The following is a 24,516-nucleotide window of genomic DNA, read 5'->3' on the forward strand; positions in this document are numbered from 1 at the left end:
ACTCCAAATTCTTTTGGATACAGGCAACAAGATTGTTACCCCAGACACCGAGCTAAGGAAACTTAGGCAGAAGGCAATAAATGCAAAAGCCCCATTGATCAGTGCTCTACTTCCCTGTCTCTGGAATTGTAATCTCATGATAAATTGTATAAGCAGAGTTCATGAGTCAGGCACCCAGAGCAATCATAACAGAAATCTCTCAATGAGGATGAGTGAAAACATATAAGGAAAACACAACAGAACAATACTTTCAGGTGGAAGTGAAGAGTGTATGCTTGTAACATGCCAATGTCTTCTGTAATTGCTGCTTTCCTCTGCAGGCATTTTTATTTATTTATTGCATTTATACCCCACCATTTTCTCCAAGGTGGCATACATAGCTCTCCCCCTCCCCTGCGAGGTAGGTTAGGCTGAGAGGCAGTGACTGCCCCAAGGCCACCCAGTGAGCTTCATGGTTGCGTGGAAATTTGAACCTTGGTCTCCCAGGTCCCACTCTACACCACACTGGTTATACGCTATTACACGTAAGAGAATTTTTTTTTTTGTCGTTTCTGAACCCATGTGCAGATATCATGCAACCAAACAAACCAACAACCTCAGCCTGGTGCCTGGAGCACCACAGCCAATCAGCGGAGACAGTACTGAGCTAGATGGGCCAATGGCCTGACTTGGTCTAAGGCAGGTTGTTGTTTTTTGGGTTTTTTTGCCCATATTCAGTGTAGTAACTGTCTCATCTGCACAGGAATTTAAGCTTGTGCAGCAGGACCCCCCCCACCTCTCCTTTCTCCAAAAGCTCTCCGAATTTGCTTGGGGGGGGGGTGTTCCGGTTGCACAAGCATAAATCTTTGTGCTGTCGGAATGGTTTGTTAGCACTACATTAGCTAAAAATCTATGCTCCTAATTGGCTACTTTAAAATCCTTCAATAATTGCATACAGAACAAGTTAAGTTCCGTAAATCCAAATGAGAGGCATATTTAAGCAGGCTTTATAAGCAATGATATCGATGCAAGTACAAATCTTGCTCATCTGTACAAAAAAGTGCGCACACATAAATATGAACTAAGTTTATATTTTGGTATGAGCTTTCGTGTGCATGCACACTTCTTCAGATACGGTATCTGAAGAAGTGTGCATGCACACGAAAGCTCATACCAAAATATAAACTTAGTTGGTCTTTAAGGTGCTACTGAAGGAATTTTTTTATTTTGCTTCGACTCAGACCAACACGGCTACCTACCTGTCACATAAATATGGACATTTGTCAGTGAATGTACATAAAACTTGAATGCAAAATGATTACTTACATTTATGAGCCAACCTCTATTAAGGCATTAGCAATCTAGAACTGCCACACTAGTTCACACTATCACCGTAAGTATCAAAGCATACAAATTTCATCTTAACATTCGTAAACAAGGTTGCGCCAAGATGATTTTGGCAGCTTATCAAATGCAGCGGGCGCAAACAAATCAAGCATTTCACTTAACTCTTTGAAAGTTCTTGTTTCCGTGTCTTCAGTCATGACATCGTGAAGCCCTTCTACGGAAATGTTTATGATGCCGCAAAATTTGTCTTGGATAACACTGGAAAAGAACAGGGAAACGGTTTAGCTCAACTAACTAAACAGGACATTTCCTCGGCACTTTTTAAAGGCAACACCTCTGGAGATCGACTTCCTTTAATTTAGAGCTTAGCCGAGCACACTCGCAAGCAGCAACTCAAAACTACGGAAACTTCTGTTGTTTCTGCCTCGTAGGCAGCTGCAAAACTGGCCATAGGGAAAACGAGAGAACACACAGCAGGAAAACACACTGGCACAGCCCTCTCCCCCCCCCCCAAATAACTGGCTCCAAGCATTTACCTGCCAAACAGGTTTGGCGTGGTTAGCTCTGACAGTGCCAATCACATATTGGAGGAAAGGGGGTGGGCTGGAATCAATCCTCTTGCCCCAAGCAGTCAGTGTTAAAACTGACAGCACCGAACATCTGTCATGCCTGCATGTGAACCCAATTAAAAACAGAAGAAATGAAATGTGTACACCGCCCCAAGTGCTATACGGAGGGGGCCCATCAATGGGAATGATAACTGAGGATCTGATCTTGAATATCAATTCACAGGGAATCCTCATCTGAAGTGCTGATTTCCCTGTGGATCGGAGGAAAATCTTTAAATGCATGGCTTGCTCTGTGGCAACTTGAATTAGTAATAGCACTGGTATGTCGTGCGTACAATTAAATTCAAGATGCAGACACTCATCTCTGAAATTGTTGCTCAGTGTCCACAACTTGTGGTTAGAGCTCAGAATTAATGAATGTGAAGGACCTAATCTGTCAGCCTGATCCCATCTCAGGAGGGTGCGTCTCTCTCTATCTATTATGGCTGCTACAAAGGTGACCTTTTTCATTTCTTGCACTTCCTTCATGTCCAGGGGTTTCACCAATGAAGGGGAATATAAAAACAAAACGCAATGCAAGAAGATGGTGACTTTTAGAAGCATAAGCATTTTATTGAATCTCAGGAACGTATTTCTCCCTCCAGAATCTTTCATTTTAAAAGCAACAGCCCAGGTTATGGGTGCAATTCTAACCCCAGTTACTTCAGAGTAGGCACCGCTGAGTTCAGTAGGACTTCTGAGAGCCAGTGTGGTGTAGTGGTTAAGAGCAATGGACTTGTAATCTGGTGAACCGGGTTTGCGTCCCCGCTCCTCCACATGCAGCTGCTGGGTGACCTTGGGCTAGTCACACTTCTCTGAAGTCTCTCACCCTCACTCACCTCACAGAGTGTTTGTTGTGGGGGAGGAAGGGAAAGGAGATTGTTAGCTGCTTTGGGACTCCTTAGGGTAGTGATAAAGCGGGATATAAAATCCAAACTCTTCTAGCCGTAGTTAGGATTACAGCGTAAGGGTTCACCAGCACTATAAATTTAAAGCAGTATCATATCACTTTAAATGCTCATGGCTTCCCACAAACGAATCCTGGCAACTATAGCTTGCTAAGGGCGCTCAGTTGTTAAAAGACCCTTATTTTCCTGATAGGGCTGAAGTTCCAAGTGGTTTAACAATCACTCCCTATCTTCAGGAAAATCTAGCTCTGTGAGAGAACAGAACGCCTGTGTGAGATGGTCATTGCCTTTATATGACAGAAACATTTATTTAGTAAAGATTAGGGAGATGAACTTTACTGACGTCCTCTCTGTGAATTGTTTCCATTCCAGATGGCCATTATAAGAACTAGTGTTTAACTTTGAGAATTGGTGCTCGAGTCTGCTTGTTTTCTTTCACATCCCTTTTCCCTTTGGGGTAGTGCCTTTTAGATCATGAGACTGCAGGCAGAAACGGTCTTGCTTTTATTTCTTGTGAGAGAGCCAGTTCAGCTGAAGATGGAGTAAAAATGCTTCAAAATAAACAAATAAGGAGCAGACAACTGTAGCTCTATTTGGGCATTTGAGCAAACACGTGAGGGCTTGAAGAGGGAGCAGTGGCATGCACAAGAAACCCCTGTGTTCCCACATGATGGCTGAACTTCAGGCCTTCATATGTTCAGTAGGAAGGTTTGAAGAGAGTTTCTAAGTACATTCAGCTCGATGTACCTAGAAGCTCCCTTTAGAAGGGTTCCTGATCATGAGGAGGTTTGTGTTCAGCCAAACAATGTTTAAAAGTATCAGTCGGATCCTAGTGCTAAACAACCCAGTATTTCGGTTCTGAATACACCTTGATCAAGGCACATCGCAGCATTATATAAGTTGATCAGAAGGCTAGGGTCAGTGATGTGTAGAGGATTTTGGGTGGAGTAGCAGTAGAGTCATAGAATTGCAGAGTTGGAAGGGATCCTGAGGATCATCTAGTCCAACCCCCGGCAAGGCAGAAATATGCAACTGTCCCTTAACAGGGATAGAACCTGCAACCTTGGTGTTATCAGCACCACACTCTAACCAATTAAGCTTGATCCTCTTCTCTTATACAAGTCTTTGAATTCGGGTTTCTATGATTTAGGGAATGCTGCTGGCAACCTTGAAAAATCATCTTTGAAATACTTCCAAGACAAAACTGGTTTTATGTCGTTAACTTTGCACACTCCTCAGGTATGATTGAGATAGCCTCAGTACAGTAGTATGGATAGGCCTTTTCCATTTTCGGAAAGGAACTGTCAGATCTGCTTGAAAATACGTGCTGGCTTGCCTCGAATGTAGTAATGCATTTTGTGTTAACAGACATAGGCCCACCACTGCTCTTCTGGTGTTATGTGCATATTGATATCTTCTTGAATGTATTTCATTCTTGTGATTCTTCCACCACAAAGGGAGTTGGAAAAATCACAGAAAACAGGTGTGCACACTTAACTCTCCAGCAGGCACAGATAATGGTCACAGAATTGTAGAGTTGAGAGGCAGCCCCCAAGTGTCATCTATAGCTCAAATGCAGGAATCACAAAACTCAATTTATGCCATGACAGACATGTACATGGGCCTGTATGCCCTTCTGAAAACAGAGTGGGTAGCCACACAAGTTTTTCATGTTGTCAAGGCAATCTGAGTAGAATTTTTGGATGCTATAATTACCTAATCCACTTTACCCATCTGATTAACAAACAACAGTTACAGAGTCAATGGTACTCGACTAAAGCATAATTCATTACAAAGATTCATGTCATCTATTTGGAATGGAATCCCATTATCACAAGCAACCATGTTAGCACTGGCTCTTTCAGCTCTCTACCCAGATAAGTACTAGGATGTTGCTCTCCCATTCCATTTTTCCAGCTACTGCAGTTTAATATTAAGACGTTCCACAGATAAAATGCATCTCTCAAAAAAATATCGTCAGTTTGTGATACGAGAAACTGCAAAATGTAGTATTTCTTACAATATAAACAGACTTTCTTATAAATTTCTAACTTTAGTTAGTTCTGTCTATGTATCCAGGACAAAGATCTGTCACAGGGGAAATGCAGGCAGATGATACATTGGCGACAGACTTTACATACACATAAAACAGTTCATTAGAACAAACATACCTGTCCTGTTAGAATGCTGTCTCTGTTGAGTAGCATAGTGCATTACAATGTTTCTGTTATATCACAGTCTCTCCCCGATAAAAGCTATTTAGTTCTACAAGTAATTGAGCTTCATGATGCTGCCAGCTACAGTTCAGTTTTACTTACTCATTTGTAAGCTGCCTTGTAGTGCTCCTATGAATCATTTAATACAAATAAATATTTGAAAACTCTAAGATCCTGATAGACAAGGACTTAACATCTGATATCGGTGGCTGAACACATAGGGGTGCAAAGTTAGTTCTCGAGGAATGGTTTTCCACAGGCAGATAGAACAAAATGGAAATGTATATCTCCCATGATATTTTAGCCTAAGGCTGTTGTCATGCAGCAGTTAGCTTGGTGGCAGACAGATGGCGCTGCAAGCTACAGTGTGACAACAGCCTTCTGAGAGCTGCCAGGCCTTCACATCAGCAGTGGCCAGCCCAGTCATGCAGTAGAGGTTTCAGTCATGACAGGCTGGGGCAGCTCCTCATGCTCTATCGCCACCACTGTTGCCCACCTCATGGGAGCTGTTTCAATGGGCAACAGGAAAGCAGGATGGAGTTGACCCAGCCTTCATAACTATTCCTCTATAACTCGCCTGGGTCATTTGCCGCTGTCCCCTCCTCCTCACGGAAAAAGATCTAGCTGGGGGGGGAGGGGCAAAGAAGGCTTGGTGAGGTCTCAGGGCATGGGAGGATTCACAAGGGCAGTAGGTGGAGCTGACACTCCTTTGCACCTCCAACATCGTGGGGGGGGAGGGGAGAAGAAAAGCTGGAGAGGATCACAAAAGGCTGGAAGGATCAGCACGAGTCAGGCTTTCAACCACTGGTGTCAGGATTTGGACAGGTAAGTGGGGCAGCACCGCTTGTCCATCATGCACCAAGTATGCTATGTCAGGCATAGGCAAACTCGGCCCTCCAGATGTTTGGGACTACAACTCCCATCACCCCTAGCTAACAGGACCAGTGGTCAGGGATGATGGGAATTGTAGTCCCCAAACATCTGGAGGGCCGAGTTTGCCTATGCCTGTGCTATGTGATTGACAGATGACTTGCCCTGACTGCCTGTTAAAGGTGGCCCATGCTGTTGGAGCCTCAAAGGCTTCCCACCCTTGGTCTAATGGGTTAGTACTGGGTGAAGAAGGGCTGGTGAAGTCTAGAGGGTAGGTGGGTTTAACAAGGGGTGGGGAGAGAGGTTGGTGATGCAAGCAGTGGCCCTCAAGTCTGTATGTGTACACACATAAATACACAAAAACTTACGTTTCATACGAAAAAACAGCAATTAAAATGACAGCAAATATGACAATATTTGAAAAAGACAGACTAGATTCCCACCCCCACCCCCGCGTATCAGTTGTTGAACATTTATCTACAAAATATCTCACGCTGCTGCTGTTTATAGACTTCATACATGCAGCCACAAAAATCCCTGCTGAGTATATTACAATGCAGAATGTTCAAATAAGATGACCTGTGCTTGGCTTTGAAGTGCTGCTGGTTTAGGAGGCTGACTGTGGTCCAGTTCTGAACTTCCCAGTGAGCGCTGAGGTACAGGCTGAGTTGGATCCGCTATGCTGTAGCTTCCAGCTTGATAAAAGCCATAGTATCGTATTCCGTTGTCAGAGTCATTTTGCTCTTTGAGCTTCTGTCTGAACTGAATGATTTTGCAGATCAAAAGGAAGATCACAGCACAGGCCAAAATAAAAAAGGTTAATAAAATGTCAAATGCCTGATGTAGTTTCTCTACCTGCTGTGTGCAGATTAGAGATGTTTTCAAGGAGATAGAAGTAGATTCTGGAGGAGATGCTCTGCTTTCTTCCATGGTCAAACTAACAGGTATATTCTGCGCTGGTATTTGCACCGTTAGCACTGAGAACACTATAGCTTCCTGTCTCAGCTTCCTACTGGAATAGGTTCCATCCAGATTTTGAGCAGCTGATGAGGTCGGCACTTCTGCCCATAATGTAACTGTCTTTGCTTCCATATCCTTTGAACGTTCATAAACTGCATTGCCTGAGGGAGGGTTATCCGATCTCATCAATAAAGTAGTGGTACTTTGATGGATACCTGCTGGCTTTACGTTCCTGAATATTCCAGGTCTTGTGGTTGTATTGATACAGTTTGCAACCAAACCCCAGTTGGCATAATTCAAGTGCCTTCCATGCAAATAGGAAGGATTTTGGCAATGAATTTTAATAGAGATGGAAGAAGATGTTAGCCAGTTAATTAGCCCAAGTAATCTGCAGCTACAATTCCAAGGGTTGTGATTTGCCTGTAAGTGAGTTAAAGAGACCAAAGGCTTAAGCACTTTAGAATGCAAGTCTGTAAGATTATTAAATGCCAGATTCAGTATCTTCAAAGAGGATCCCATTTTTTCAAATGTATTATCTGCAATATTGATTATTTTGTTTCTATCGAGTTGCAGAAACATTAACTCCTCCAACAATGCAAAGGTACTGGAATTGATGCTTTGCAAATCATTATTGCTCAAAAGTAGCTTTTTAAGATTCTTTAGACCTGTAAATCCATTCACATGGATAGCTTTTATTTTGGCACTTTTTAGAGATAGATGTTGAAGCTTGTCAAGTCCTCTGAATGCAAAGGGAGGTATTGATCCAATCGAGTTATGTGACAATGAAAGTCTTTTAAGATTGCTCAATGCAGCAAATGCATTTGATGGCACACGTGTTAAATGGTTACCATCAAGGTATAAACATGTAAGGTTGTCAAGGTGACGAAATGCCGAGTGTGATATCCACGAAATCCTGTTGTTCGCTAGGTTAAGAATCCGAAGACTAATCATGCCGACAAAAAGGCCACTGCCAACAATGCTGAGGCGATTACTTTGCAGCATCAGATATTGAACTGAAGCAAGATCACTAAATAATCCCTTGCGAACAAAAGCTATTTCATTATTCTGCAGGTATAAAGAGCGAAGATTTGAAAGTCCTTCAAATGTTCCAGGATCCAAGTGTTTTATTTGATTATTATTCAGATGTAGGTACCACAATTTCTTAAATTCAGAAAATGCCTTTGGGTACACATATAAAATGCTAGAATTATCCAAGTGTAGCACAGCGAGTTGCCGGAGGCCTTTCAGTTCATTTGGATTTAGGTGTGAGATGTTATTCCCACTTAAATATACAAAGACGGTATGTTGTGGGAAATTCTTTGGAACAATGGAAAGACCTGAATCACGGCAGTCAGCTTGTCTGCCTCTACACTGTTGGCAAACAGATGGACAGCAAATTATATCCTGGATCAGCAACAGAAGTAAACAAGGAAGAGAATTCCAAAACAATTCAAAGGGGTGAAGTTGACACATATCCCCGACTTTGAGTTTTCCCGTCATCTTTGATTGTGCTATCAGGGGGGAGAGAAGTTTTAAAATGCTTATTCAAACCTCTCCGATTTCATTATGATAAAAGCATGCAATATTATAATGCTATTTCTACTATTTTGTGAATGTTGTCTCTTATACTATTGTTCTCTGGCTTGTAACTATGTCTACAATTTATTAGTTTATAAGATGGTTATAAACAAGATGGTTTAACAATCTTACCAGTTAAAATTTAAAAGTAATGTAAAACTAACAGCTTTCAGAGATAGCAGCTCCTTAACAACTTTTTAATGAGCCATCCCACTTAAATTCATCCCACTGGTAACTTTTAAACTTTTAATGTCACTTTTACTATTCCAAGTTTAAAGTATATTAAAATGGTTCTCACCTAGAATGTGATGCTCATTTTATCTTCTTCTGTACCACAGTAAAATTAATTGTACATGTATATGCTGGAGTTTAAGAACTTTCTAGACAACGGGCTAGTTTCTTACGTTTTGTTGCAGGTTCTGCAACTGTTCCTACAGGAAGCATCTACTCTTCCCCACTGGCTCCTCCACAATGACTGGTTAAAATAAAGTTACCATGGATACAGGAAACTGAGAGACAGGAAGTTATTTTATCTGCAGTTCTGAAGGGCTGGGGGGGGGGTTGTCTCTGCAATTCCTTCCTCTAAAAATCAGTTGGATTTATTTATCTGTCTTCCCACAGTGCTGATATAGGCCGTATTTGCTTTATGTGACTGTGTATAATAAAGACTGCATGTGCTTAAGCTAATTTAAGTATAATAACAATGTAATGTATGATGTGTTTATAACTAGTTTATAACCAGTAAAAGGAACTGTTCACAGAAAGGAAAAAGACAATGCTATTAAGTTGTCTCCAGCACTTAGAAAGTATTATTCCACCAAATCAAATACTGTAGTTCAAACAGTACTTGTTTTATACTGAGTAAAATATTTTTATCACCTGTATTTTATTGGAGCACAAACGTTTTTCATACAGGGAAGAGCCTCAGGTGACCAATGTGGAAATGTGCAGCAGAAGAGACTTAATGAATTGCTTTATGGGGCACACCGTTGTAAAAGAAACCATTTCTAATTTATAGAAAAGGTAAGATATCAAAGTGCTGCTAGCTAAAATGTACCATAAGCTCTCAGTGCTATTACATAAAATTTACTGTAAGTGGACCTTGGGGAGTAAGCAGAGGCTTTTGAGCTATATAAGCAAATAGATCTGTGTGAATCCCTCTTTCCAATAGGAATTAGGGCTTAGAAAAGAACCTGGCAAATCAGCAGAAGATCTAATGCAGTATCTGTACATTTTATAAGATGAAATTACTTCAAAACAAAACTAATTGCCACCAATATCCTAAATTTGTAGGCACATAGGAAGGTGGGGTTATAATAAAGTTGTAACATTACTCCAGTTAATACATTTAGCTGAGAGAAGCACTGCAGCAGTATGATGGAGAAGCAGACAAATAGACTGATCAGGCCCAATTGCCTTCTGGATCTGGCCCGCAGACGGTCCGAGAATTCCCTCCCCCTACCTCTCCCTCACACGGGGCGGTGGCGCCTCCTCCTCCCTCCCTCCTCCTGGCTTCTCCCTGCACTGCCTAGAGGAGGAAGGCAGCTGGGCTTTGTTGGTGCCAGCAGCAGCAGCGCTCGAGCAGCCGACATTTTAAGCAGTCCCTCTCCGGAGCTCTTTCGTGCGCCGCTCATCGCCCCGCCACTGTCAGCCCCTGCTGCTCACAAGACACAGGAAAGCAGCCACCGGGGCTCGTGGTGCTCTTGCATCATTTTTTCCCACTTCAAAATACAGTCCGGCCCCCCACAAGGTCTGAGGGTTAGTGGTCCGGCCCCTTGCTGAAAAAGTTTGCTGACCCCTGCTTCAGGGGGTATACTGCACAAATGTTTCAAGAAGTATGTGAGCAAGCTTGATACACAAACTGGCTGCATGGTGAGGAGGCAGTCTTGCAATGCCTACTCGTGTCATCGTGCCCGGGATTGATGAGCGAACTGAGGCAAAGCCTAGAACCTGAAACTGAGCATCACCAGAAGGAAGGGCCGTGGCTGAACTGTACAGCCTATGCTTTGCATGTGAAAGGTTCCAGGTTCAGTCCTTAGTGTCTCGAAGGAGGGCTGGCAAAGGGTGCTGCCTGAAACTCTGACGAAGCGCTGTCAGTCACTGCTGACAACAATACTCCTCAGTAAGGCTAAGACAAACGATGTGCATCTCATAGTTTCTTTTGGAAACATACTTGCTATGACCTATCATGGATAGAGCATTGGACTAGGACCTGGGAGAGCAGGATTCGAATCCTCACTCAGCCATGAAGCTCACTGAGTGACCTTGGGCCAGTCACCATCTCTTAGCCTGACCCACCTCACAGGGTTGTTGTGAGGATGAAACTGGGCACACCACCTTGCGCTCCTTGGAAGATAAAGGTGGTATATAAATGTAATGAATCAATCACGGTTTACACAGTACATTGAAACATGCTTTACATTTATTTCTTGGAATCACCCTCGTGGTCCCTTCCAACACTACAATTCTATGATTCCACACCAAGAGGCCTTTTATGCATTTCTGGTACAGTAACCTCTTATGCATTTGAACCTGATTCCAAAAGTAGTATACGATATGACACGGAGTGTTGCTGTTTGGAACTCCAGGCAATATAAAACTTTGCTTACCTATTATCCGATGGCAGAAGGGAAAGTAATGCCAAAGCTGAAAGTTTTCTCCTCTCTGGCTGAGTTATATTGTCCATGCGGTCAACCCACATTTCAATCATGTGACCAAGGAGCTGGTGAGGCTAGAAAAAACAATAGATTGCTGAAAATCTTATTTATAAGCAATACAGTAATCAAACTACTTAGCTATTTTACAACTGGTGGGTAGAAATGAAAAAGTAAGATTTCTTATACAGAAGTTCTCATTACTATGAGAAGCCTAAGTGATTAACTTTGATCTGTTTTTTGCATAACATTCTAACTCTATAACTGGGATGATCATATACACACATGTATATAAATATATAATGATAACTGGTGTTTGTGTCTGCATGTGTACACACACACACACACACACACACACACACACACACACACAATTGTGTTAAATATTAGTGTTCCATTTCACAAGGATAAATTCAAACAGAACTCCATTGAATCAGCTCTATTGCAAAAGGGGATGCCAACGTGGACTTTGTAAAATCCTTTATTTTCGGTAGCTTCATATGATTGTATATTCATCCATTATGAAATCAATTTTAAAAACCAATTCAAATTTGTCATTTATTTGACTATAATGGGATTGCTAAGCAGCGCAAAACATTTATCTTTAAGGGTCTCCCTTGCTGCGTGAAACTTGATTTCCTTGGATAGAAATAGTAGAAAATTAACAAGCCAGCTATTAGTCAGCATCACACAGAAAACACTTGCTTTAACAGAATATTGTTTGCTATTCAAATTAATTTAACTTAGCTGGGAAATGCAAGAGTACCATAGGTTTAAAAAAAGTCATGGTGATCTTTTAAAAAGGGAAAGTGAACACAGATGTCTCCTTATCTGCAGCTGAATGATACTTCCAATTATCTTATTAAAAACTCCAGGTGCTATTACTGACATTTTTGTTGAATAAATAGCTACCTATATTGAGCCACAGCTGGAATCAAAAAAATTGTGGGTGGTATTCTGCATAATTGTGGCTTTTCTGCAACTTTTCTCTTTCAGTGGCAGCTCCCCTCATCTCTGAAACCCGCTCCCCTTGAATACTGAACACCCTCTGGAACAGCCTCCAATGAGGCACAAGCGTCTACCATCAGAAGGAAAGAGCTACGCTTATGTATGTGGACCAGGATCCCACATCCAAGGAAAGGATGAGTAATCAGAAGTGGCCTGATTATTTGCTCCTTAAGCACTAAAACTGTAGACTTGCATGTCTTGAAGCAATGTGATGTTTTGCTTTAAGCTTCAAAGTCTTAAAAAGCCCATGGTGGGCACTCAAGATATTTCTCCAGAAGACTCAGAAAGCTATGGTTCATAGCTATGAACAAATGCAGTACAAAATAGAAGGATCCAGAGAGGTTATGTGGTGGAAGGAAATATGGTGATCTGTACAATCAACTTATAAAACTAATTCAGCATAGTAATATGTAAGGGCTTACCTCCTGGCCAGACTCACATGCCATCTGGTTCAGAAGCAATGAGAAAAAACTTTTATTTTGCAACAAGACTCTACCAATGACTCCCAAGTAAGTAGACATTACAACTGGGTACCTCTGAAATGAAAACAGTTAATCTTAGCTTTCCTATCAGGCAGAAAAATATAAACATGATAAAAGCGTACTGCAGAAAATGAACAAGAGAACCATCAAACAAGTTAGAAATCTAATAGCACACCACGAATTAACATGCACGGGCATCAATTATAATCAAATCACTTCCTATTTTAAGCAAATACAGTGGTGCCTCGCTAGACGAATTTAATTCGTTAAATGGGTCTTTTCTTATAACGAAAAATTCGTCTGGTGAATCCCATAGGAATGCATTGAATTTTTTTTGCCCATAGGAACGCATTAATTGAATTTCAATGCATTCCTATGGGAAACCGCGATTCGCTAGACGATTTTTGCGTAAAACGAATTCGTCTAGCGAGGCAACCTCCGCTAGAAAAAACATTTTGTTAAGCGGAAATTTCATTAAGCAGGGCATTCGTTAAGTGAGGCACCACTGTACTGACCTGGACAGTTTAGCAGTGTAAACAGTAACTTAAAGTACCGTCGCTGATGTTCAAACAATACCCTGTGAGATAAAGAAGGCAGCCACATCCTCCCTATTTGGCAGACAATTCCCAACTATTTGATATAAAAGGCCCATACAATGCTGAAAATTGGAGATGGAAAATACTATAGCACTGAACTATCTTTGTACGGCATTCCATCCAGTTTGTCCTTTGCCATGCTACTTTGGTTTGCAGGGCCTAGGGCTCACGGGAAGAGGGTCCTCCTCCATCATATCTAAGCACAGGAGACTGCCTTCCTCGTCCTGCTAGCTTTAGTCCATCACAGAAATTCACTGGTAACTACAGATTTCTGTGTCCGTTTTCTAGTCATCCTCTGAGGCCCTTCTTTGTGTGTGTCTGTGAGAGGTCCAGAGGGTGGCAACATGACAACAGGCCTTTTCTGTGGTTGCTCCCCATTTGTGGAATGCTCTCCCCAGGGAGGCTTGCCTGGCACCTTCATTACATATCTTCAGATGCCAGGCAAAAACGTTTCTCTTTAACCAGGCCTCTGGAAGATTAACATTCTATGGCCTTTTAAATGTGTTTGTGGGAGAGGAGGTTATGGGTTTGTTTTGCTTTAAATTAGGTATTTTGTGTATTCATTTCGTATTTTTATGCTGTGAACCGCCCTGTCATCTTTGGATGAAGGGTGGTGTATTATTATTATTATTATTATTATTATTATTATTATTATTATTCTCTTCCCATAACACTATTGCTAATGACACTGCGCACTCTCTGGATTGCAATATACTACTTAACAGCAACGATAACTGAAAGTATAGGTTACATATAAATTTCCAAGGAAATGTTATTGCATTTAAAGGCCAACAGAATAGTTACAAAGTTTGCTTTTGACATTGTATACATCATTAGGAAAAGTTTGTTCCAAAACTTCAGATATGAGATAGAAGCAAGTGCTAAATTTCATCAGTGAGGATGAGATTTATACAACAGCACCCCTGGCTGGAAGAAGATAGAATTATAAGCAAAAGAAACTTAGAACCTTTTTGCATAATCGAATTTTTTCATCACTGATAACTGTACATGAGTGTACGTTATGGCTGGAATGTATATTATTCTGAATCCTCCATTTTGGAGTTGAAGAAGATGGATAACGGTTAGGTTTTCACCATCTAATAAACCAGGGCTTTCCCCCTCTACTTTAAAAAAGTGCTATTAATCCAACAAGTAGCTCATTGTTGCTATTCTCAGTGGAAACACTTTTCATTGCCAAGATTGTATGGAACAGTGTAGTGAAGTGACACAAAAAACAATCACTGGATAGATGTGTTAAATAATGTTATTTTAACACATCCTATTATCAGCTATGGGCTATTTGAGGACGTTGCATTTGGCGTGTGAAAAATGGGCTATGAAACAGCTTAGCAGAGAAGTGATTGAAAACCCTTTAAACAAGAAAGAGTAGTTCTGCTGCATTTGAAAGACTAATTCCAAGCAAAAAATGAAACAAAATGACAAGTATACGGTTTCAATTGTGTGATGTGAAATTTCAAATAAGAAATCAAAATAATATTGTGTAAAGGCATCCTTTTGGCTCAATTTCTTTTTCTTTAAAACAACAGGAATTGCTGCAATTTCCTGTTTTTCATCACAGGAAAGGATAATTTCTATCCTTCAGGAAGTATTTCATTATAGAATTTTATGAAAAGCCAAATGCTCTGCTAAGTCCAAGGCAACACCAGGGAATGTGCTTCCTGGAGAAGCAAGAATGCCTTCCAAACAGCATGAGAATGTATAATTTTTAGTACAGCATGTATATTTTTTAAAAAAACACCCTCTTTTATGAAGAACTCAAATGAAGACAAAAAATTATCTCTTCAACACTTTATCTGGAGCTACATTTTAACACACAATATACTGTAAACTGCAATTTCTCTCCTGTTAAGTGGGGTTTCTGTAAAAATTATATTAAAAATAAAACCATAATTAGTTTTAAAACGGATACTGTAGGAAATAATCCACAGTAGCAGTGCAATCCTATCCATAATAATAATAATAGTACCACAACAGGTAAGTGCATCTGGCTGTTAACCAGAAGGTTGGTGGTTCAAGCTGACCCAGGGGTGGCTGTGAGCAGGATTCCTGCATTGCAGAGGGTTGGACAAGAGGACCCTCGGGGTCCCTTCGATCTTCTATGATACTACCTGCTAATATTATTTTGGGTTTAAGGCAGTGGCCGTATCCTCAGAAGCAATTTAGCAATAGTCAGAGGATCGTGGCATTGCTGTTTTCTGCCACATACTGCCAGAAACAAGCAACACTACCAGGAGGGGTACCAAGCATGCTACTGTGGCAGTTTTCCTTGGCCTTAAAGGGCTAAGAGAGGGCTAACAGCAGCATGGTGAACTTTCCAGCAGGAGTGTGCACAAAAGAAAATATTCAGATTGGATCCTGTTTTGCCTGGAGTTTTGAAAAATCTGAAGCATTGGCCTAATTGGATAGCAAGAATGGTAGCCCCTTTATGAATATTGCTGAATTTCAGAAAGATAAGTGTGGGGCATTTTGTGCCAGGCACCTTCAAACTTGAACATGGGGTAAAAAGAAGGCCACCTCAGCCCCTGTTGTTTTGTTGGCAATTTGTTGGTGGACGTTTCAAGGAAACATTCCACTTACGATTACACATATACTTTTTTTCTTTCTTAAAGCTGTTCTAGATATATGTCACTTCCAAAAAAGATAGACATTTGCCACGAATAAGAAATTCTTACCTCCCCATTTATAATTCCCTGAAACACAGACGGCAAAAGAGGTTGAAACATTTCAGGGCCCAACACTGGATTGACTTTAAGGACATTTTCTACCACCTGAAAGACATGATACAGATTTTGGCTATAAAGCAGTTCAAGTAAATGCTCGTACATCATTCCTGGTTCAATCAACAGAAAAGGTGGAATGACCAATAGGATGGATTTTCTTATCCATACCCACATTTCTCCATGTCTGTATTGACAAGGGGATTTGTGTTCTCTCCTTCTTCCTCCTCCTCTCACATGCACGGCTGAATTAATTACTTCCGATTTTAATGAAACCAAAGCTTGCTGCTATGTTACTAGCAGAAAGGCCTAGTTTGATTAAAACAGGAAATATTGAATTGAGTGCAAGGAGAGAACACCCACACCCACAAGCACATCCACAATGCCTGAGAGCCATCCCTCTAAGTGGCCGTGGTTTACACTTAGTGATCAAAGGTGATTAGGCTATTTTAAAACTTGCATACTACTCAGAAAGCGCTGTTTCAGTTTAAGCAACAGAAATGGTCATTGCCCTGAAATGAGAATGTGAGAAAGTGGATGTTATCAGAGTGGTGTGAAAGATAGCAGACCATCGCCTATAGCAATCACATATTTTTATTTAGTAATATATGTGTGACTATATATTTACACATATGCAGACAAAACACATATCATTTCTATACCTCTTAATATTTTTTTAAAAAACCCTAAGTGCTGTATTCATATATATTGTAGCAACATAAATATTACAAACCTGTACAACAAAACCATTAATATAAAGCACTAAAAACCAGCAAAAAGTACAAAAATAGGGTATAATAGGGGTGAGAATTTATGCATTTCTTCAAGTTTCATGTTAAATGATTCAAAAACTTTTGTTTTCACAGACAATAAGTGCCACAAAGATCATGACTGCTGTCACTGCTTTGTGAAAAATTAATTGCTTGCCAACTTTTACTTGAGTGATTATGTAAATTCCATTATTATTAGTCACAACAAAGATTGAATAAGTATTGCAGTAAGATATCCTAATAAAAGTATCCAATTTGCAAAGCTGTAATAGCACTATTCCAACATCTTAATTAATATCCTCCAATTGTCTCCCTCTAGTTTCCTAGAAAATACACACATGCTCAACATATTACCGTTTACATCCAACAACAACAAAAAAGCTTTTAGCAATAGCTGCTGTGTCCTCAACAGCTTGAAGCTTGAATTGTTTCTAAGTTGCCATTAAAATATTTACAGGTTTCATAAAAAGAGAATTTTTAATATTATTCTTAATCTTATCGTTAACATTACACAGGCATCCTTGTGCAAAAAAACCTATTTGTTTTGGCAAGCCTATCTGGACACATGATCAAATGGTGTGTACCTATTCTATATACAGTGGTACCTCTGGTTAAGAATTTAATTCGCTCCAGAGATCCGTTCTTAACCTGAAACTGCTCTTAACGTGAGTTACCGATTTAGCTAATGGGGCCTCCCGCCGCCACACGATTTCTGTTCTCATCCTGAGGGAAAGTTCTTAACCCGAGGTACCACTGTACTGTACTTCACTTAGGGAGTCTTTGATTCAGCAGCTTATAAATTCTTCTAAATAATTTTAGAAGCAAGAGGTTTTTTTCCTCCCTCGCTCTTGCCTTTGGAGCTTAATTCTTTGAATACTCCCTTCCCCAAATACAGTGGTGCCTCGCTTGACGAATGCCCTGCTTAACGAAATTTCCGCTTAACGAAAGGTTTTTTCTAGCGGAGGTTGCCTCGCTAGACGAATTCGTTTTACGAAAAATTTGTCTAGCGAATCGCGGTTTCCCATAGGAATGCATTGAAATTCAATTAATGCGTTCCTATGGGCAAAAATTTTTTTAAAAAAAAATTCAATGCATTCCTATGGGATTCGCTAGACGAATTTTTCGCTATAAGAAAAGACCCGTGGAACGAATTAATTTCGTCTAGCGAGGCACCACTGTAGATGCCTTCTGTGATTTGGAAAGATGGGTACACGAAGTATATGACTGTAACTGTAAGTGCCTACCTATGCCTTGGAACAGATGTGAGGGACTTCTGGCTCTCCAGCTGTTGCTGAACCACAACTCCCATCATTCCTGGCCACTGGTCATGCTTGCTTGGGCTGATGGGAGTTATAGAGCAAAACATTTGGAGGGTCAAACGTTCCCCACTCCTCCCCTAAAACAAATAAACTTCATTTGACTTATGGTGAAGAGAGTAAAGTCTTCACCAGAGTTGTTCATTAATATTCAATGAAGTTACTAGAGGAAAATTTAACTTTTAAAAACTTTGTTACATCCCAAGAACAGCAAAATTTAAATTCCAAATCTCCTCAGCAGATTCAATTGTGTAGTGTAATTACTGCAATATAGGCAATGCATTATTGTATTATTTAAAAATTCTACAAAATCAGACATGAAAATAGGACGAAACAAATGTGCGCACACAGTAATTTTGGCTGTTATTGAACATAAACATATTTTAAGAATAAACTGGGAAATTAATCCTTTACCTTCAGAACTTGAACTTGACCATCCATGTTTATATCTTTTAAGACCTCACAAAACGATTTGCAAAGTTCCACTGCATAGACCTAAAATGAAAATAACACAAATCAATACACACACCATGCACAATTCTGTAATCAATCTTATACAGTGGTACCTCGACTTACGAACGACTCGAGTTGTGAATGTTTCAAGTTACGAACAGAGTTCCGCCCGCCATTTTGGATGCGGTTTAGATAGGATTTTTTTGACTTACGAATTTTTAGATAGGATTTTTTCGACTTTCAATTTTTTAATATCCCCCCCCCACTGGCTTCAACTTACGATTTTTTCAACTTACGAAGGTCCGTTCGGAACGGATTAAATTCGTAAGTCGAGGCACCACTGTACTTCAAAAAGTCTGACGTTTACATGAACAAATGACCTTGGGGCTGTTGTTATCTCTCAGCCTAAGTGACCTCACAGGGTTGTTGTGAGGATGAAAATGAGGAGAACCATGTACTCATTGGAGAAAAGGTTATCATAATAACTATTTGTCACCAACTGTAGATGCTCCTTCTCCATTTGATTTTAATATGATCTCAGGCTTAGAAATTGTTCCAGAACTGAAAACTAATTGCTTTGACTTACTACAGCTCAGACTCAAAGAGAACAGAGAATACACTTGCAGGATGAACACACAAGTTATATTGGTCATTCCTTCATATTGCATCCATCATATTGCATTGCAGTGAGCAACAACCCCCCACCCCAGAACAGATTTCTAAATGGGAGAAGGGCATAGCTGCCAAGTTATCCCTTTTTTTAAGGGAAATTCCCTTATGCTGAATAGGCTTCCTCATGAGAAAAGGGAAAAGTTGGCAGCTATGGAGAAGGGGCTGCAGAAGGAAGTCCCAGTACCTGCCTGGGAAATTTGTACATCTCCAGTACCCTAATTCAGCCAGTAAGATATATTTTGTGGGGGGCAGGGCTGATAGGAAGTACCGGAAAATAATCATCTTCTGAAAATACTTTAACATTTGAGAAACACTAGCACCTATGATCATCATTAGCACATGCTCATAGCAAGCTGAGCTACAAGCTTCAATTGCCACCTCTAAGTTTCCCATGTGCAGTGGGATTTTGAAACTGGAGGAGTCTGCAGTCAGAAATCCTGATGATATTATGATAAAGTACGGTACTTGAAAGGACGGCATTATATGCTTCCCCCAATTTAAAACAAAGGGATTCTGGGGCAGCCTATTGTTGATAAAGTTAACACCATAACTAAACATGAGGAATTAATAGCAGCAATCAGTAATAGGCAGTAATCAACAGAAGGAACAGAGGCACTCAGGAACAAAGATTCTGTTTTCAAGCAAATCATCCATTGTAATCAACAAAACAATAAAATACTTAATTGGCTGTGCAAATAGTACACAAATGCCTTATCATACAGGTGGGTATCCTACTAAGCTGTATTCTTTTCAGCACCTGCTTAAAACATTTCTGTTTAGGCAGGTCTATCTAGACGCATAAATGTTGATGTGTCTTAATCTTTTTAGCTTACTGCTGATTTTAATTGTTCTTAACTGTTTACCTGGTTTAGTGGCAATTTTAATATTTCTTGTAAATTGCTTAGATGTTTTGTTACAATCTGGCAGTATATAAATTTTGTGAAACAGCAGAAAGTTAAAAATACAAAATCAGACTCAGAGTTAAAGGACTTAAGTTATCCATGACTAACTCACCTATGCTCCATTTGTACGTTAATTTTATTATTATATTTCAGTTATTGCTGCATCCACACATTTTTATCATTTGTCTGGTATGATTTAATTAGACTATTCCAAATTATTTTTCTTTTGGTCTGACTCCGATCACCACCAATTCACTGGAAACAATTTGGCAGAGCTAAAAAATAAAGCAATTGCAGTGGGCAATGTATTAAAACTGATGCTGGTCTTCCAGATGTAGAGCACGCAAACCATGGTTTAGTGCTACTTGTATGTTTTTCCATCTGCTGAGCACTTCATAAATTCACTCACTCAAAAACAACAAACCATACAAAGCACACCATGTTTTGATATCCTGCTTTGGAAGCTTCCTGCAAACCATGGTTTGTAAGTCAGCATAGGTTTAGATATAATTCCAAACTATGGTTTGACTTTATGTTATTTCTGAATATAGTCCTAGACAGTACTGAGGTGTTCACTCTGCCCCAAAGCAAAGTTGGCCAGCACAGTGAGCTACCATAAATAAAGCAAAACTGTGCTTAGAGGGTTTCAGAGAATATGTAACAATGAGTTCGACTTTATAGATACCTGAAGAAATTCAGATGGAGATAGAAAGATATAGCCATTGATGATCTTAAAGCAGGTTCTGAGGTTTTCTGAACTTAGTTCTACAAAAATAAACATCACATCATGTTAGGATCTTTGCCACAGTCTAAACCAACTTAACAAATATTATCACACACTGTATTTACAGTGGTACCTCTACTTACGAATTTAATGCGTTCCGAACGCACATTCGTAAGTCGGAAAAAATTGTAAGTCGAATCCCATAGGAATGCATTGGGAGAAAAAATTTGTAAGTCAAAGCAACACTATCTAAAAATTCGTAAGTAGAAAAAATCCAAGATAGCGGACGGAGCTCCGTTCGTAAGTAGAAACATTCGTAAGTAGAGTTATTCATAAGTAGAGGTACCACTGTATCTGTATTTTTTCTTATAATGTATTCTACTATCACCCATGCATATTTATGTTCACATGAAAAATTATAGACCTAAGGTTCTCCACTCATACTCTGAGCATCCAAATGACAAGCTCTGAAGTCAATTAATCAGAAACATATGTATATATAATTAATAATGAGGTATTGGTGCCCTAGAAAGAAGTGCATAAATCTCACTTACAATTTAATTGGTACCTTGGACTAATGTAACAGAAAGGCTGTTACATTATGATTACAGCCACAGTTCAGCAGGATGAATAAAAAAAACTTTCTTGTTAATGTTCATGTGAAAAGTATCTCATGATAACTGCTACTTTCTCAAGTCTAGTTTGTAACTGCAATGTGCAAAGAGCATTCTCCTCCTTTCATCAGCTACTGCTGGAAAGCACACATAAAACTGTACAACTGCTCATGAGGGAGAGTTTGCTGGTGAGCAGCGGCAGCAAACTATTAATTCTAGTGAAAGAACCACATTGTGCCAGACTCAACTGCTGAACTCAGCTACTCGCTGGTGGTTTTTCCAAACTACTGATCCAAGTGACCCAATTAACTTGCTTATACAAAGCAGGCCAAGTAGGTTTGGGATAACTGAGTTAATTCGCAGACCTAATTGTGAACATCTCATTTGGATCTCTGGAAAACAGAATGCTTGCTGAAATCAGAGCTCTTTTCCTAGACGGACCCAACTGGATGGCGCTAAAAGCTCTCTAAAAAGTTATGCTGCAGGAGGACTTTGCAACGCAGCCAAAGAGAATTCTAGAAATAATTTAGAGGACTAGCAAATTGCTTTACGCAAGATCGGACGATTTGCCCATCTACCCCAGGACCATCTCCTCTGGTCAGCAGCATCTCTCTAGGGTCTTAGAGCAGAGGTCTCTCCTATCACCTGCCGCCTGACCTGGAGGTGCCAAGGACTGAACCAGGGATTTTATCCATGTATACGCTCTACTACTGAACTATGGTTCCCATCTATTTTCAGGCTGGAGGCCACATTACCTACATGGACCTATTTAAGGTTGTACTGTCACTATGATAGATTATGGTGAGTACATTTCCATGAGTTATTGTCATGACTGTGTGTGTCCATCTATTTTCCAAAGTGGGGACCTGGTGCAAAATGCTGCAGTGTGGAGCGATCCTATTCCCTTTTCTATTCAGTCAGCCACGCCCTCCTCCACGACACTCCGTTCCATTCCGGCCATCTGTTTTCCCCCTTCCCAACAGCCAGGAAGCACTGCAGGATGACTGAGCATGCTCGATCCTCATTTTGGACTTTCCTCCCTAAGGTACCTTCTGCAAAACCTGGGGTTTTCTGGAGCCTGCCGGTGCCTCCCTCTTGTACGAGAATTGTTGCTGCTTTAGCTACAGAAGCATCAGCACATATTATCTCTGTGCATCAGAGATGAAGGGGAACAGTGAAGGCTTCATGGGCACTTTTCAACATTCTGGAAAACTCTTCCCCTCATTTAAATAAGAAATGTTTCAAGCACTTGTGCATGAAAAGACTGGCTTTAAAGTATGGGGGAAATGTCTGATAATATCTCACAACTCCTGTCCTCCCTTGACCCACATTGCACTGCGTCACACGCTGTTGTGAAATGTGCTGCCCTGGAGGAAATGCAGCAGATGAAGCTGTAAATCAATCACCTCTAAAGGTAATTCGCACCTGCTTTTGCCCTCTTGCCCAGAGGAAGAACCCCCCAGATCAGTGGCTGTCCGAGTGCAAAAAACAGCAAGAAAAGGGAGAAATGCTCACATCAGAACAGAAGTTCTGTCTAAATGCAGCCATAGCTACTCTATGAAAACAAGTGCTAACAATGTGAGAGAGTAAAAAATGTACATGTCATCGTTATTCCGGCAATTTTTTTAATACAGTAGTGGAAATTTGAGAGCCAGATTCAAAACTGATCAAAAAATAAAATGCACCCAGGGTTGGATTAAGACCTTTAGAGAACTTAAGCTCTGAAAAGATTATGGTGTCCCCCATAAAGAATACTTAAGCCTGAGCTTTGTCAGAGTTCTGGGGGGGGGGGGAGAGGTTCAAAGCTGAGGCCAAGCCTCTAACTATGCCCTGCAGACTGATATGCAGGGGCCTCTAGAAAGAAAACACTTTCAGTTATACATGCAGAGACAGGGATAGGAAACAACGAAGAAGAAAGGCTTGCAGTGTCACAGAACTGTGTAATAGTATATGTTTTCAAAAGAACTAAGAAATACCTACTTTTATTAAAAGGTTCTCCAAAACATGAACCATAAAGGTTATACTTGGTTAATGAAAATACTACAAAATAGTGAGTGTTAAAAAAACCAGGATGTAGCCGACACATTGCTATAAATATAGTAGATACAATTAAGCACTTTACAATGATATGCACACTTAAACTGGGTAAATCCCAGTGGAATTTCAGCTTCTTAACTGTCCCTGGATTGCTGCTTTTATGAATGCAGAAGAATATGCAGCAAATATACAGACTGCAAATTGTGTACAATATATGATTCAGGGTTTGTTTTTTTTAATTGTTAGATCTTATCACTAGGCATTTCCTGAGAAGAGATGTACTTCTTCATCTGCTTATATGAACAAGTACAAATAGTAAATAGCATAGCACATTAAATACTGCTAGATAAGTTATGAACAGTTAGAACTGGATATGGAACAACTGATTGGTTCAAAATTGGGAAAGGAGTACGACAAGGTTGTATATTGTCTCCCTGCTTATTTAACTTATATGCAGAATTCATCATGCGAAAGGCTGGACTAGATGAATCCCAAGCCGGAATTAAGATTGCCGGAAGAAATATCAACAACCTCAGATATGCAGATGACACAACCTTGATGGCAGAAAGCGAGGAGGAATTAAAGAACCTTTTAATGAGGGTGAAAGAGGAGAGCGCAAAATATGGTCTGAAGCTCAACATCAAAAAAACCAAGATCATGGCCACTGGTCCCATCACCTCCTGGCAAATAGAAGGGGAAGAAATGGAGGCAGTGAGAGATTTTACTTTCTTGGGCTCCTTGATCACTGCAGATGGTGACAGCAGTCACGAAATTAAAAGACGCCTGCTTCTTGGGAGAAAAGCAATGACAAACTTCTTGGGAGAAAAGCAATGACAAACCTAGACAGCATCTTAAAAAGCAGAGACATCACTTTGCCGACAAAGGTCCGTATAGTTAAAGCTATGGTTTTCCCAGTAGCGATGTATGGAAGTGAGAGCTGGACCATAAAGAAGGCTGATCGCCGAAGAATTGATGCTTTTGAATTATGGTGCTGGAGGAGACTCTTGAGAGTCCCATGGACTGCTAGAAGATCAAACCTATCCATTCTTAAGGAAATCAGCCCTGAGTGCTCCCTGGAAGGACA

General features: G+C 40.3%; 2 protein-coding genes across 3 annotated transcripts in view; both read right to left on the minus strand.

The window, feature by feature from the left end:
* The window catches only part of IPO11 (importin 11), a 69,412-nt gene that overhangs the window by 12,045 nt on the left and 32,851 nt on the right, over positions 1 to 24,516 (minus strand). The window contains exons 22-27 of the mRNA XM_035100450.2: positions 20,743 to 20,822; positions 18,445 to 18,525; positions 15,900 to 15,995; positions 12,551 to 12,664; positions 11,076 to 11,197; positions 1,489 to 1,584 (exon numbers count right to left, since the gene is read on the minus strand). Of these exons, the coding sequence (XP_034956341.1) occupies positions 1,489 to 1,584; positions 11,076 to 11,197; positions 12,551 to 12,664; positions 15,900 to 15,995; positions 18,445 to 18,525; positions 20,743 to 20,822 (589 nt within the window). The remainder of the gene's footprint in view (positions 1 to 1,488; positions 1,585 to 11,075; positions 11,198 to 12,550; positions 12,665 to 15,899; positions 15,996 to 18,444; positions 18,526 to 20,742; positions 20,823 to 24,516) is intronic.
* On the minus strand, positions 1,591 to 11,067 carry LRRC70 (leucine rich repeat containing 70). 2 transcript variants are annotated; one of them, XM_035100451.2, is made up of 2 exons: positions 8,871 to 11,067; positions 1,591 to 8,399 (listed from the first exon to the last, which is right to left on the minus strand). In XM_035100451.2, the coding sequence occupies exons 1-2, from the start codon at positions 8,908 to 8,910 to the stop codon at positions 6,478 to 6,480; spliced, it is 1,962 nt and encodes a 653-aa protein (XP_034956342.1). In that variant the 5' UTR covers positions 8,911 to 11,067; the 3' UTR covers positions 1,591 to 6,477. The 2 variants fall into 2 exon arrangements, with proteins under 2 accessions (XP_034956342.1, XP_034956344.1); XM_035100453.2 differs by having other exon boundaries at positions 8,765 to 11,067.

Source organism: Zootoca vivipara, chromosome 11 (assembly GCF_963506605.1).
Source record: "Zootoca vivipara chromosome 11, rZooViv1.1, whole genome shotgun sequence".
NCBI classification, from domain to species: Eukaryota; Metazoa; Chordata; class Lepidosauria; order Squamata; family Lacertidae; genus Zootoca; species Zootoca vivipara.

Excerpts from the sequence above, each read along its gene's own strand:
- LRRC70 (XM_035100451.2), bottom strand. The coding sequence starts at position 8,910 with ATGCTTCCTGTAGGAACAGTTGCAGAACCTGCAACAAAAC. Across the intron at positions 8,400-8,870 it reads TGCAGAACCTGCAACAAAAC|CACAATCAAAGATGACGGGA; the intron begins GTAAGAAACTAG and ends CCCCCCTGATAG.